Below are 15,967 nucleotides of genomic sequence, written 5' to 3' on the forward strand. Positions count from 1 at the left end.
CCATGGTATTCTATTCATCAGCTCAAGATAGATGTAACTATAAAAGGGAGAAATGAGGACAACACACACTTGCACACAGTCTTAACAGTTTCCAGGAAACAGGTCTACGCTGAATGCTGACATAGGAAGACTGAAGAAGTGGCAACATCTGAATAAGGCTGGACTGCTAAAGAGCAAAGTGCACACAAGTAAGAGCATGTAAAATGCAAGAGCATCTTCTGTACATTGTTGACTGTGTGTGGTTAATTAGTAGAAATCTTATACATATTGTAATTGTTTTAACTCTTTGAAAATGAATATGGTCATAGTCGTTTTTGTGGATATATTTGCAGGGATCTGTATTTAAAATAAATCTTTCAGATTAGGTCAAACATTGATTCGAAAATAATTAAATGGCACATGAGATGCCGTAGATCTTATATTCTCATGGATTATGTTGCAACTCTTCAAAAAGAGATTTTCATATTTGACTGAACAATATTCATCGTGTCTATGCCTACGTTCTGTCTACGTTCTCTTCAAAAGATTTTAATGTAATCTTGTGATATTGTGTAGCACTACTGCTATGTATTTGTTTAATGTTATTACTGTATTTGTGGTGAAAATCTAAAAAACTGTTTTATTTCACTCCTTCCTGCTCTCTGTGCTGGTTTTGTCTTTCTCTTTTTTCTTCAAGTATTTTCACTTCCCACTTGTTGCCTTATTAGACCTGGTTCACTGCCAGTAACTTCTTTGTGCTTGACCACATTGTTTTCTGTTGTAGGAAAGAGTTGTAAGCTAGCAGAGACAGAGGAGTTGGGACAGTATCAATCCAAATTTCTTCCTTCAACTTCATCGTCCTCCTGCTTGCCCTCCATCATGGCTGCCCGACAGACAGTCATGTTCCTGGCGGTGGTCTTCCCCCTGTCAGGCCTTATTCAAGGCTTCCAACCACTCTTCTCATTTCGTGGGAATTCCTCCAATCACCGTGACATCACACAAAGGGCGGTCCTCAGAAAGACAGCTGAGGTCTGCAGAGACATTGCTGCCTCTAAAGGATGGTACTTCAGCCTGACTGTGAGTTATAAAGCCACACTGAAACAGAGAAACTGGGACAACTTTGGTGGATTCAAATATCGAGATTATATGTTATATGTTATGAATTATGAAAATAAAACAAGTGACATTCTTTTTTAAATGGAGATACAAGCCTCTTTTATTGATGGAGATCTTAAAAATGGTTAACTCCTCCAAAAACTCAGTGTTCAGTGCAAAACTGCATGAGGCTGGAACATAGGTATAGTGTTTTAAACGTAGATTTTAAAACATCCGCAGCAGCCGTGGGTCCGATTCCGACTCACGGCCCTTTGCTGAATGTCATTCCCCCTCACTCCCCTTTCCTGTCTTCATCTGTCCTGTGAAATAAAGGCTTAACATGCTTAAAATGCCCAAAATATCCACATCCAGTCAGTTATGTGTCATGTCTTTCTCTCTAGATTGATGACAGCCTGTCAGCTGATAAGGTGCAAAGGGCATGTTCCTCTACAGGTACCTCCTCTCTCCTCTCAACTGTCATGTTCCAAGCATCCATCGCTAGTATGTACTTCAGCAACGCAAAAGTGGACGTTGTTTTTGCACTGAGTGAGGAGCATCATTTTGATGATGAGACCTTCGAGAGAGGACGGGACGTCATCACAGCAGGTACACATCAAACTACGTCCATGAAACAACAAACAAATTAAAATATATATATTTTGTTTTCCAAAAATGTATTGCATACAGAGCACCAAATGCAGTGTTCCATTGGTACAGATGTGTGAACAACTTGTGGTCAGTTAAAGCAAATGTTTAGAACATTAAAATTATCTCTTTCAGCCAACTAAAGGCACAATTATATAAGTATAATTTCACATCTTAGAAAGTGCAGCTTCAGTTTGTATCTAACTCTCTCTGTTCTCTATTCTGCTACTGAGGTGTGTCTGCCGTGAAGGCCAGTGTAAAGCTGGAGAACTTTGTAGCAGGGAGGTGGACTCTTGGACGAATCTGTCACACCCTACAGGTGAGATTGATGATCATTGTTACAGATTGTTGAGGGGAACTGTGGTGTTACTTGGGAGGTGAGCGGCATGAAGAAAACAAGTGATAGTGGTGTGGTCAATGGTGTTTCATATTCTGTATATTTAAGGACTTCTACAGCCACAGTAACTGGGTGGAGCTGGGGAAAACCACACCTTACAGCACTCTAATCAAACCAGACCAACCTCTTGAGAATCTGGCAGGTATGATACTGCTACAGTTTGTAGTTTTAGCCGCAACTCTGCAACACACTGACTGTATACACTTGAGTAATAAATCACACAAGGCACATTGTCAGTGAATGTGTCACCTGTCAGTTAACAAATACTGACCCTGCCGTGGCATGTGCGTGCACACACACAAATGGGTACATTGCTCAATATTTTTTGCTCAATATTTTACTCACACAAGCCTACAGGTTCATAACCAGACAGTGCATGCTTTTCTTAACTAAAAAACATCAAACTGTTAAATACTGTGTTTGGAAAACTGGTTTATATGTTAACCCACGTTTTCAGATTAATTAACCATGCCATGTTTTATTTCCGTTGTTGCATTTGATGCAGGACCAAGCACTCCAACCTGTAGAAACTGTCCAGGAGGGAACTGTGACAACAACCTTCTGCCTGACTTGCTGCAGCAGGGGTTTCTCACTTCAGGCTACTTCAACATCTTCTCCTCAGCAAAACCTGCAGGTAACTTTAAGGAACCGTCTACACTTAAAGTATTTTGTGAACAGATGTAGGTGACGAAGAACGTCACGTTCGTAAGAAACATATTCTCTCTCCTCCAAGGTAAATGCAGCCACGGTGGAACATTTGACCGCACAAGCAGACAGGAGCCAGTGGGAGGCATCAATAAGGATGACGTTGGGTCCAGTCATGGCTCACTTCACCACAAAGCAGCTGATTTGGCTGTGAATGCCACTATGGAGTTACTGGAGGACATCAGAGTAGCTGTCGGCGACAAGAACTTCCTGCGGTATGGGCCACCCACACCTGAGCCATTTTGTGAACGAAAGGCTTGTGTGGACGCGCCTGACAGTTTTGTTGTCATTACTTAGAATTCCTCATGGGTGTGGCAGAAACTACGCACTATAGCTTTAAAATGGTAGTTATGTGTATCCTAGACAAAATAAACCTCAGCTTTAATCAGGAAGGCTGGATGTCTTTTGTCTTGCAAATCAAAAAGACAATACTAATTTGGCTGTCTTTTAAAGACTTAGTTTCTGTGCACAAGGTCAGATGGTAATCATTGATAACTACCAGATGAATTACCCTTGATCGGCTGGATAAGGTCTTTCTTGTGTTCCCGCAGATTGATAGGCCTCTCCCAGTCCCCTGTGCTGTGTTTTGTCATTGACACCACAGGCAGCATGAGCGATGACATAGCCGAGGCAAAAAGAGTTTCCTTCAACATCATTGACAGTAAGAGGGGAACCCAGCAGGAGCCCTCCGCTTACATATTGGTACCTTTCAATGACCCAGGTACAGACATTTGAAAAATGTAAATAAAGTAGGCATAGTTCTACTGTTGACGTTAAGAACATTAAAATGTTCTACCATTGTAATCTCTGTGTATATTTATCCCCAGTAGTCAAAGTAAAATGATTAAGTGAGTGACGGTAAGTGTTAACAGTTATCTATTCTATATCCAGGTTTTGGACCTCTGATGATAACAACCAATGCAGACGTCTTCAAAGACAGCATCAACAAGCTGACGGCAAGTGGAGGAGGAGACATCCCAGAGTTGTGCTTGTCTGGACTGCAGGTGTTGACAAATGTGTTTTTTCCACTGTTATTTTCTTAGAATCATTCATTTAGACAACAACGTTTTGTAAAGCAACAAAACATTATCATCATGTAGTGATTTTTTTCTAGACCATTTTTAATAAATAATATTCTTTCCTTTTCCATATACAACTGACAGCTTGCCCTGACTGCTGCTCCACAATCGTCTGAGATCTTTGTGTTCACTGACGCTCCAGCTAAAGATGCTCATCTGAAAAGCACCATCACTGCCCTTATAGAGAGCACCAAGTCTGTGGTAAGAGTCCACTTTTTATCATCCTTGCTCTTTAAATGCCAATACAACCCATAAAGAAATGATAAGGGTTTTTTATTATTATTATTATTATTGGTATTTGGGGTGGCAGTTGCTCAGTCTGTAGGGAGTTGGGTTGGGTCGACCCGGTTGAGTACGGTGGTGGACTGGTTGCTGGAGAGGTGCCAGTTCACCTCCTGGGCACTGCCAATGTGTTCTTGAGCAAGGCACCGAACCCCCAACTGCTCGGGGCACCTGTCCATCGACAGCTGCAGCCCCCTCACTCTGACATCTCTCCATTTGTGCATGTATAGGTACTGAGCATGTGTGTGTATTTCAGGCCTGTGTGTAATGTGTGTTCTAACAACAGAGAGAAAACATTAAAAAAAGAAAACAATAAAGTATGAATAGAATAGAATAGAAGATAGTATGTAAACAATTGTGGACAGGTATATCATGTATCCAGGTCTAATATAACCTTTACAAGTATGTTTTCTATCTTTATGCTTTAGGTAACTTTCATGTTGACAGAAGTCCTGGCCAGTCGGCGGCGCCGCAGAAGCCCTCAGGGCGTAAGTTCACGTACAATGAGCCAATCAGATGCCCAGCTGTACCGTGACCTAGCCCAAGCCTCTGGAGGCCAGGCCATTGAGGTCACCAAGTCAAGCCTTTCTCTGGCCACAGCTGTTATAGAGGATTCATCAGCCAGTGCTGTGGTAAGACATCAAACAAGAAAATGATACTTGACTGAAGATGGTACTGTATGTGAATAAAAGTTTTAAGTTCCTTCTTCCTTCAGGTGACACTTTTTCAGGTCGTGAGGAATCCTGGAAGGCCTGATCATTTTACCTTTACTGTTGATGGATCACTAAGGAACATTACTGCCTACATCACAGGAGCCTCATCTCTCACCTTCAATCTCACCAGCTCCACAGGTGTTGATATTGCTAATTTCCTGTTAAGTGTCTAGATTTTTACTCTGTCCATATACAGCCATTAGACAAATATTTAGCTCTGTTTGTGCTGGTAGACAACAGTGTCGTTTTAACATGTTTCTCTCTCCTCCAGGTGTCTCTCAGAGTTCCAGCCAATCCAGTGGTCCTCTAGCATCCTTCAGCACAGTGGGAAACCTACATCGTATAACCCTTAACACTGACAACCAAACAGGATCATGGAAAATCAGTGTTAACTCTAACAATCTCTACTCCGTTAAGGTTACAGGTCAGTAGTATAATAGAGATATCCTGTAGCCAGTGAGTGTTAAATGCGAGAATTTTTCAAAAGATTTTATTTGTTTACATTTGTGTTTGCCATTAGCTCTGACTGTCTGTTTGTGTGTGTGTGTGTGTGTGTGTGTACGTGTGCACGTGTATGTGTGCATGCATGCATGTGTGTGTGCACATTAGGTCAAAGTTCAGTGAACTTTATTTATAACCTTGTGGAAGCTCACGAGGGAGCCCACGAGGACTTTAGTCTGAAGGAGGGACGTCCGCTTTCAGGTTAGACCACATTTTAAATTATTTTCATCTTAATTATTACAGTTTGTACTGTAATATTTAGTCTTTTAGTTCTCATTGTCCTCAAAAACATCTTTTAAAGAATAATCTGCCTTAAAAATCTTCTTTTACAGTGCCCAAAAAGTCAACCCATCAACCCTAAACTATTCTGTCTCTTTTCCAGAGCCTCTCGATCTTCTTATGTACATACTGTTCATGTCTAAGGACCCGTCACAATGATACTCTCTCTCTCTCTCTCTCTCTCTCTCTCTCTCTCTCTCTTTTGTCACGTCTTTCAGGTGGTAATGCCAGCCTCTTGGTTACTGTGACAGGAAGTGACACAGTTAAGGTCACAGAGGTCACTATGTGTGACAGCTCAGGGCCAACAGAGGTCAATGGATCACTGCAGGCATGTCACATATTACACTTGATAAACTTAAAGGCCATACCCAGTAGCTAAAGTGTATACTTTTCTGCTTACAATTGTCTATATAAAAACCAGTGGTGGAATGTAACTAAGTACATTTACTCAAGTACTGTACTTAAGGACAAATGTGAGGTACTTTTTGCACACAAAACACAGGTAGTTTTTTAAAATAGGATGTTTTATTATAAATTAAACTAACCAACAATATGTAGGCCTACACTTACAGCTGACATGATTAGACAATTAAACAGAACAGTTTTGATCGTTTCCAGTTTTTAAAGTGTGAAGATTTTTCTGCATTGCAGACTTTTACTCGTAACAGAGTATTTGTTATAATGTATTATTAGTACTTTTACAAGTAAAGGATCTGAATACTTCTTCCACCACTGATAAAAGCACAAAAATAAGATCTTATATTTTCTACTTTGAGCAATTGCCATTGCTTGTACAGTAGTTGTCACTTTGCTGACTGGCAGCTGAGCCTCACATCTTGAATACTAGAATGTCCTTGAAAGCTCCATAGCGAGTCTAAAAAAAGTCAGAGCAAAATTTATCCGTCTAAATTACAAGGCAAGGCTGCAACAGAGAAATGCTCATCTAGGTTATTATTTATATATTTATTAATATTGTTTGCAACGGGATTGCATAACAGTGGCAAACAGTACTTACAATCCCAGCTAGAAGTCAACAATAGTCAAACTGTTGTTATTCTGACTGTCTAATACACTTACTTTTCTTTCTGTCCTCCACAGTCGGTGGGAAGTGGTAACTTCCTGGTGACATTCAGTGGAGTCCCAGCAGGTGACTTTGTGCTTCGCCTTAGAGGAGAGGACAGTAGCTCCACCTCCAGGTCAACACCGAGCAGCTTCCAGAGACAAGCCTCCACACAGATCAAGACCTCCAGCATCTCTGTGACTGTGAGTCTCAGTGATGCAGTTATTCACTTGGTTCGGCATTTATAAAGGAATAATAAGATAAGAGATAAGAGAACTTTATTGTCATAAAATCTATATACAGTGCAGCACATACTGTATAGATGCAGTACATAGAGGAACGAAATGGTGCAAAACAAAAGAATCAATGAACATATGGTCCAAACAACAAGATACAAAAACTGGTACAAAACAAGATACAAGGTACAGACAGAAGGTAAAACAAGGTGCAAACCTATAGTGTGGTAACAGAAAAATATGACTTATGCATGCAGAGCAGACTGTAGCTGTCAGATCCGCAAGACTAAGAGTCTTCAGCCAGTGGTGTTTTGAGATCTATCGTCAGCATGCCAACATCCTCGCAATAATAATGCTAACATGCTGATGTTTAGCAAGTATAATGTTTATGCTCTGTAGTTTAGCATGTTGACAAGTACAAACTAACTAGGTATTAAGTCCTCCTTAGGGTGACTAAATGTCATGGCAATTAATCTAATGGTTGGCATGGATATTTAATAATAGGATATTTTAAAGTGCTCATATTATGCTTTTTGGATTTTCTCTTTTCCTTTATTGTGTTATATATCTTTTTTGTGCACGTTATAGGTTTACAAAGTGTAAAAGCCCAAAGTCCACCCCAAAGGGACCTACCATCTCCAAAAGGAAAACACTGTTCACCAACTGCTCCAAACAGCTCTGTTGTAGTCCAGCCTTTACTCACTTTGTCACTTTGTAACACACGTTATAATGCTCACCTAGCTGCAGTGGTGGAATGTAACGAAGTACAAAGACTTCGTTACTGTACTTAAGTACATTTTTCACGTATCTGTACTTTACTTAAGTAGAATCAATAGTGCATACTTTTGACTTTTACTTCATTACATTTTGCAGCACTTATTTATACTTTCTACTCCACTACATTTCTACAACGTTCCGTTACATTTTCGTTATATTTTCTGATCAGTTTTTCCCCCTGCCAAAACGTCTTCCTGACCATCACACATTTGCAGTCCGCAGGGAAGCCTTCAGCAGCGGCTCCTGCACCGCCACGCCAAGACCTGCCCTTCAATAGCATTTATTGGCCAGGCGCGTACCGCTCCCGGTACTACCGCTGCTCCCGTTACTGCTGCTGCTCCCGATACTCTGCTTGGTCATATGTGAAGCATCTGTTCACAAAAGGTTAATATACAACCCGTATATTTATCTTAAAAACACTCCCAGTCCTCCTCAGCTGTGAAGCCACGTACTTGTCCAAGCCTGTGTGTTCTCGCTAGATAAATGTGTGCAGCAGTTAATGCAAAGTCGAGCTTCATGCAGATCACCCTGATAGATAACCAGAATTGTAAATCAGAATGTAAACTGGGCCACAGATGGTAAGCACAATTAAATTAACCTAAAACTAACTAATTAAAATGCCACAGCTAATTATTAGAATATAGACATTAAGAGAATAAATTGTTATGCAAAATACTTTTACTTTTAATACTTAAAGTACATTTAAAATCAGGTACTTTTTACTTTTACTTAAGTAGGGTTGCCATTGTGGTACTTCTACTTTTACTAAAGTAAATATGTCTCTGGTTATTTGTACTTTTACTTAAGTACTGAGATGCAGTACTTCCTCCACCACTGCCTAGCTGCTAGCATGGCACTCCCTCATGCTCTGCAACTGACTAGCTAGCAGTACTTACTGCGCATGTGCGACTCCCAACAAAGATGGTACAGAAGTGTGATGCCTCACTCTGTAGCTAAAACAGAGAGCTCAACACACAGGGTGAAAACAGCAATGTGCAGTACAACAAATATATGGTGTTTTCTGAAAATTAAACCACATAAACCTATTCTGGTACAACCTCTAAATACAATTATGAACCTGAAAATGAGCATATGAGCACTTTAAGATTATTGTTGATCGGAAATATAAAGGCAAAGCTGACCAAACACAGGGTTGCATAAACATAATGACTCAAGCTTGTTTGGGTCTGCCATTGTTTCTCTATCCTCACTATACCAATGCCCAACACAGGAAATCATTTTCATCATGTTACTTGTAATTTTGTGTAATTTTCTTTCCTCTGTGCTTCTTCCCACTCAAGGCTACCATGATGCTTGCGTAGACCCATCAACATATACGTAATTCCATGCAATACAAAAACATATGTATGACTGTATATCTCTGTTTACTCCCCTACTACCTTCCCCTCACTTTTTCAGGCCCAAGCCAACAACACCAACATAGAACCAGGCTCCACCATCTCCATTCCTTTCACAGTCGCCACAACCGCCAACGGAGTTGTTAACGACTCTGCAACCGGAACATTCACAGTGCGAACCAACAATGATCGCAGCTATACTTTGACTTCACCCAGCAGCGTCACCATAGCGGCGGGCAGTGGAGGCAAAGCCAACGGCACCGTGACCTTAACAGCACCAGCCAGTGCTGCATCAGGAACAGACGTGACCCTTACCATTGAGGCAGAAAATGCAGCTGCCACTGACATCAACTACTCTGTACTCAGGTTGTCTGTGGCTGCCAAGGTAGGAGGATGTAACTCATGTACTGAAGGTGGATGTGGAATAAAAGAAAGCAGGATAAGGTGGTGGTTTGGTGACAATTAAGAGCCAGAGGAGAGTTTGGTGGCTAACCTGCAACATTTTCCAACACAAAAATATCATTGTTAAATCACTTATGATGAATTAGTGTCAAATAACTAATATATGCCGACTGCAAACAAATGGGATGCATGGTAGCCATTTCCCATGTCAATTCTGGCATTATGACTTTCTGTCTTTGGCCATTTATTTACTTTGATGGTGATGATTTGATGGTGTTAGTGGTGCTTTTTGGTTACAATAAGTATACTAATGTGTACGATTCTCATTAGAATTACTGATGTTAAAATGACGTTTTCTTTTTCTTTTCTTAATGATTTGTATGATGCCCAATTCCTGTCTTATTTCTTCCTTTCTGTGTCTCCAGGTGACAGATATTACCCGCCCAGTGTGCCGGGTAGTCAGTTCATCCACCAACTGTCCATCCTCTTCATCGCTCTGTGCTTCCTCCCAGTGGAAATTTATCGCTAATCTCACCGATGGCATCAATGGAACTGGCATTGAGAGCGTCACTATCCGCCAAGGGAACGGAACCCTCAATACCAGCACAGTGGCTGGAGCAGGGGGTGAGAACATTACAGTGGCACACTACAGCAGCTCCTGCTGTTCACAGAATGTAGAGCTGGCTGTTGTGGACAGAGTAGGAAATGTGGGGACATGTGTCGGACAGGCTAGAGAATCTACTACGGCTGCCCCTACGACTACAGCTGCAGTTAACACAACATCCACTGGAGGGCACACTTTGATCATCTCACAATGTCTCTGGATCAGTGTTGTGGTTTCTGTCCTTTGGAAGTAAAAGGGATACATGGAAATTACACTGTAAAAGTGGAATTTTAGCACATGAATCAAGTGTCCCAACAGCTCTGATGTGTTTAAAATACCACTGCTTGAAAAAAAGTATTTTTTTCTTTCCATTTATATGAAATCATTGTTGCTTACATCTCTTTAATTAACTAATACTCATTTATTGATGTAAAAATAATATTCTATTTCATTTTATTTTATTCTATTTTGCTGGTTTGTGTTTTGGATACATGAAATAAATGAAGCGTCACTGAGTGATTTATTTATATTCCTGGTGGTGTGTAGATTTGCTGCAAGTCAATTGCTGCCATCATAGCTGAGTGGTGATGCTAATGTAGAAGTGCCTGAAGCGGCCATTACTGCAAGGGCTGCTAGATACCAGGCTAAACTCAATGAAAAGTCCTCCAGACTCTCTCTTACAAAAAATAATATTTTCCCACATGTAGTTTTATGGTTTCAATAGATAGTTACATCTGTTCTAATGTATATCTTGGTGGCAAATTTGTTGTATTAAGGGAATATTAAGTTTAAAGAGAAGTATGTTTTTTTTGATGGTGGTGAGCAATAAACACTGAATTCATGACAACCTAAGCCTGACATCAGAAATGCATTATTACTGGGACATAACTTTTCATCCTGAGATATGTTAACACTGTTATAGACCATTGATCTGTAAAGTCCAGGGTGTGTTTGTGTGTGTGTGTATATATATATATATATATATATATATATATATATATATATATATATATATATATATATATATACTGTAGTATGTGTATACACACACACACACACACACACACACAATATTACACTTTAAGAGGCCCCATCTTGTCGCCTAATGACTAGTTTTACTTTGGATACTTGGTAAAACTTTGACTTCTACTTGGAATTTGTTATTTTTATAGTCTAAAATTACTACTTTTACCCAAGTAAAAGATCTAAGTACTTCTTCCACCATTTACTGTACATATGATTTTACACCTCAGTTTAGCCTGTAATCCATAGAAATCAGTCCTTCCAGAAAAAGAGTTTTTTTGTGATTGTTGCGGGCAAAAATCCTTTATTATGCGGCACGTTTTCTTAAAAAATGCAATGGAATATGCGGGATATTAATGCAATTTTATGCGACGAAATTGCGGGAACTTGCAAAAACTGAGGTTTCATCATGGTTTCATCATGATTTCATCGCGGGGTTTGCAGCTTTTCGATGATGTTCACGTCGCGTAATTACCTCACTTCATAACGTTCCCATGACAACAGAGGGAAATGGCTGCTCTGGTGTGAAGTAAACTCAACATTTTTCAACTTTCTGCTAAGATATATGTGACTTTTTTGCAACGAAAATGCGGCGATTATGAAATCATGCAAGCCCTGCATATTTTGCGCGGATATCTGCAATTTATGCGGCGAAAGTGCAGCGTATTTGAAAAAATGCGCCCCCCGCATAAATAGCGGACTTTGGAATTTTTGGACTTCGCGTTTTTCTGGAGGGACTGAGAAATGAGAAAAATACCTCAAAACAAAAATGGGTTTGAAATATACTTAGGCTACAGTAGTATTTAGGATGGATTTTTCCTTTAAATGGTTGGACCAGATGCATGTTAAGTGAAGATCACCATCAGCTGGTGGTAAAGAGGGCAAATTTAAGGTTTCACCAGGGCCCATGTAGTAAGATCATGTTAACTTGCGAGCTGCACAATGAGATGTTGGGTCATGGACAAAACAGATGAGAGGTAATGTAAAACATGCATGCTGAACAGAAAGAAAAATAACACTGTTGCAATAGCTAGTAAAGTTTATTTGTCTATTTCAGAAAAAGTAAATCAATTACAACAACGAACCAAATGAACCTCAAAGGGAAGTAAAATATAACAATTACAATAATAGTTAAAGTGAAAGAACTAAGAGTGACTCCCAGCAGTCGAAAACAAATGGCAATTGTGGGACCTGTTTCACAAAGAAGGATTAATGTAGAAAGCTGGATAAGCCAGAACCACACCTGATCGCCAACACAGAACAGTTCCGTACACTACATAACTCAGTGATCCTGGTTGGTGAGACAGGTCCCAGTTATCAGGAGACAGCACAACAGCCTGGCCGAATGCAAACTGTATAGGGGGAGGGGAGGAGGAGCAAAAAGCTTGGTCCTTTTATCCAAAGTATTAATGAGAAACTAATTTAGATTTTCCTTCAAACAATACAGCAACCACAAATTCAAAGTACAACAGGTTTACTAAAGAAACAACAGAAAAGCCAATTACCTCTCAATTACCATGGCAAGAAAATGTCAAAGCTGACACCCTACTAAAAAGAAAAGCAATTTGTTTACAACTTGTACAAATAATTTTGCCCTGCAAGGGCACGAAAAAGCAACTGGAGAGTCCAAAGTGCACCACTATAATGAGGAACCTTGAAACTCGATTGAGAAGAGTAAACTTAACGGAATTTAGTATCCTCAAAAGCTAACGACTTCATAGATAAAGACACATATTAAAAATAAGGTCTGTGGAGCCATCATCCTTATCGCACAAACACTAAAGAATATCCTTCTCTGTCTATTTGAAATCTTTGAGCACATTCATGTCACATCAGTAATGCAACTTGGAACAGATTAAATGTAAGAAACCTACTATATCAGTCATTAACAATAGTATTTACAATAACTAATATGTTACTCTTTTAAACAGAGCAGAGCTTAATGTTACACAACTGGATATTATTTTGCATTATTTTTAATGGCCCATGGTAGATCAAACATATCCCTGGATCTCTGTGTTCCTGACAAGAGAGATGGTCAATACCAGAGTTGTAAGTATGTATAATCTATATATAATAGATCAATACAGAGGGCCAATAACTGGTATATAACATTTGTATCCTCAAAAGGCAAAGACAAAAGCTACAGTTACAGATAAATAGCTACAGTAGTTTTGTTTAACAAAAGCAAGTGAGAAACAGTACATACTATTAACAATATTTTATGGCAAAACCACTGAGGACTCTCTCGAACTCCTCTCTTTTAAGTCCTTATGCGGTTTTATAGGACTTTGGTCCAACAAACCCCACAAAACTGTTTTGTAACACATTTCTTCATTGTCAAATGAGGTGTCAAAGAATGGAAAGTTCAAAATGCATTTGCACTGTAAAGTAAGAAGTAATTGGTAAGAATAGGGTACAAAAATATTCTAATTACCTGAAATAGAATAACAAGTAAGCCCTGATACTTCAGAGTCTGATGATGTAGTTTGATGCGATTAATTTGATCTGATTATCTAGTAGTTTGGCTTGTGTTATGGGGCCGTAGCCCATTTATATTCTTGGTAATATGTAACATTTGAGATTAAAAAAACAGGCAAAGAAATGGTGATGATACAATAGTTGCATGCAGAGGCACTGAGTTGAAAGAGTTTGTAGGTCTATATTCTCTGAGCATGCTTACGTTTCACTCAAAATCAGCTTTTACTATTATACAAAATTAGTACAGAGCTTCCTAAGTTGGCATTCACTATTTTCCCCTTACAGCATCACCAAATATACTGTACCAATCCATTAATTTACAGTATATACATATATGCTTCACATAATATGTAGATATGTTGTGAACATTCCATGCAGCATATAAAACCCTTTGATTAAAATCAATGTGTGGAAAAAAGGGGTTTCAAAGAATAAGTTGCTGTCCCCACGTATTGATTTCTCCTTTCGGATTAACTAGCAGTACATGCCCAGCACAAATACAGGAGCACTGCAAAAGACGTTCCCGTTTCAAAATCATTTTCCGCACCTACCAAAACAGTAGGTCAGTATTACCAACCATCACTGGCAAAGTAAAATGTATCCACACTTCTGCAAACACTATGCAGTTAATAAAGCACATACTCAAGTCAGCTTGATGCATGTGCACTTCTCCTCAAATCAAACTTTGAGTTGTCATTACCTCCAATATGCACAAAGATCAGTCAATGCTTACAAACTCCCCAAAATGGCCTTGTTCCTACATTTGACAAAGTGATTTGCTGATTTGATAAAATTGGATCATGTTTATGTCACATGAGATGTCCAGTATTAGTTTCAGGCAACATTTTAATTCGTTTTTTGTTATACTGCCCTCTCAGTCAACTTGAGTAAGATATATGCAGTACTAAACTTCAACAAATTAAATTTTTGAATCAAACTGTCATGCTAAAACCGCAAGTTCAATAACGCGATAACAACAGCTTAAGGTACAACGTTACTGCTAATATGCAAATGATTGCTGATGTGTAAACATTCCAAGGGTTAAGTATACTGGTATAGTACATACAATAGTTGGTGTATTATAATATCTGTGGAGGTATAAAAAGTCACTGTTTGGCAATAGGCAGGGGGAGAAAGGAACAATAATATCCCTGCCTTTGGAGTGTGAGTCAGGTAGAGTCAGGGAAACCTGAGGTGTAAACTCTCTATGATTGTACTGATCTTGCATCTGTTGTATAATTGGAGTTTGGGATGGAAAGGATTGGTGCAATCTGATCCGCAGGCCAGTTTGGACAGCTCAGGAAACAGTTGCTAAGTGCTCCGTTATGAGGGTACTTAGCTCTCTTTCTGGTGTGTGTTACTCTAACATATTAGATCTACTGTGCTACTCTAGTTTGTGTAATTGATTTCATTTCTAATTTAATATATACCTCCATTTTACAGACTGATTTGTCAGGCTGTTCATTTGCACACATTGTCAAGACTAATAAACACCACTGGCTCTGTGGTGCTAAGGCAACTACTTCATAGTTCAACAGTTTGAAAGCAATCAGCTTGTCTGATTGAAGAAAACATAACTAAGGAAACACTAAGAATAATTTATTCATATAACATAAAGAACTGCCGCTCTACAAAAATAATTAGGCATTTGTTTTGATTAGACATCACAGGTGGTTGTTATAATAGATGAGACATGTGGCTGCCTAGACACAGGAAGATGATTTCAGCCACAACAGGATGGCTAAGCCTACAGCTGCCTGGATGGTATCAGTGACACTGATGTAGACTTATATTGTGATTGACTGTTGTGTGTCCAGGATTATGGCAAATCATTAGATATGGCTAGAGAACTTGAATGTCTGGCCACTGGTGTTAGGAGGTATACAGACTTGTTAGGCTACTAAGACAATGGGGTTGGGAGAATAAGTAAAGCACAGGGTGGGGAAAGCCATCCCAAGTTCGCTCTACTGCTCGTCAATCTCAGTAAGATCACAGTTGGAGGAGGGTGGTGTGGATGATTGAAGGTGGTTTGAATCCGGTAGTGGGCTCTGGGTAGAGCCCTGGGGGACGCCACTTGGGGCAGGGTTGGGAAGGGTCAGGGTTTCTGGAGCAGACTTTTTTCGTGGTCGGTCCTTGGGGACAGGAAGGTACTCAGGCGCATCAGTGCACATAGGGGTGGATGGGGCGCTGGCAGGGCCAGTGAGGGAACAGGAGGACAAGGGTGTGTTGCTGATGGAGATCGATGGTGGAAAAATCCCAATCTTCTGGTTGGTGGCCTCCTGGATGGTGCGCTCAAATTCTCTCACCTCATCCATTGTCATGTCTGGATTGGAAAAAGATCAGTTGAGACC

The 15,967-nt window shown here is 39.8% G+C and overlaps 2 protein-coding genes across 2 annotated transcripts in view; one reads left to right on the forward strand and one right to left on the reverse strand.

The window, feature by feature from the left end:
• The first annotated feature begins 53 nt into the window (after positions 1 to 53).
• Positions 54 to 10,970, forward strand: vwa10.2 (von Willebrand factor A domain containing 10, tandem duplicate 2). The gene is made up of 18 exons (XM_078279216.1): positions 54 to 188; positions 764 to 1,056; positions 1,476 to 1,680; positions 1,953 to 2,038; positions 2,165 to 2,258; positions 2,622 to 2,750; positions 2,850 to 3,036; positions 3,373 to 3,542; positions 3,713 to 3,825; positions 3,985 to 4,101; positions 4,611 to 4,814; positions 4,898 to 5,033; positions 5,167 to 5,319; positions 5,505 to 5,597; positions 5,894 to 6,003; positions 6,774 to 6,938; positions 9,168 to 9,491; positions 9,934 to 10,970. The coding sequence occupies exons 2-18, from the start codon at positions 859 to 861 to the stop codon at positions 10,363 to 10,365; spliced, it is 2,916 nt and encodes a 971-aa protein (XP_078135342.1). The 5' UTR covers positions 54 to 188; positions 764 to 858; the 3' UTR covers positions 10,366 to 10,970.
• Positions 10,971 to 12,156: 1,186 nt separating this feature from the next.
• Positions 12,157 to 15,967, reverse strand: part of LOC144536334 (cytoplasmic phosphatidylinositol transfer protein 1-like) — an 87,111-nt gene continuing 83,300 nt past the window's right edge. Inside the window, exon 9 of the mRNA XM_078279418.1 lies at positions 12,157 to 15,939. Coding sequence (XP_078135544.1) covers positions 15,581 to 15,939 — 359 coding nt within the window. The 3' untranslated portion in view covers positions 12,157 to 15,580. The remainder of the gene's footprint in view (positions 15,940 to 15,967) is intronic.

The sequence above is a fragment of the Sander vitreus genome, chromosome 2, assembly GCF_031162955.1.
Source record: "Sander vitreus isolate 19-12246 chromosome 2, sanVit1, whole genome shotgun sequence".
NCBI lineage: Eukaryota > Metazoa > Chordata > Actinopteri > Perciformes > Percidae > Sander > Sander vitreus.

What these genes read in the sequence shown, in the direction of transcription:
- vwa10.2 (XM_078279216.1), top strand. Translation starts at nt 859, where the DNA reads ATGGCTGCCCGACAGACAGTCATGTTCCTGGCGGTGGTCTTCCCCCTG. An exon ending in ACGGGACGTCATCACAGCAG is followed by an intron (nt 1,681 to 1,952) that starts GTACACATCAAA and finishes TCTGCTACTGAG; the next exon opens with GTGTGTCTGCCGTGAAGGCC. An exon ending in TAGAGAGCACCAAGTCTGTG is followed by an intron (nt 4,102 to 4,610) that starts GTAAGAGTCCAC and finishes TTTATGCTTTAG; the next exon opens with GTAACTTTCATGTTGACAGA.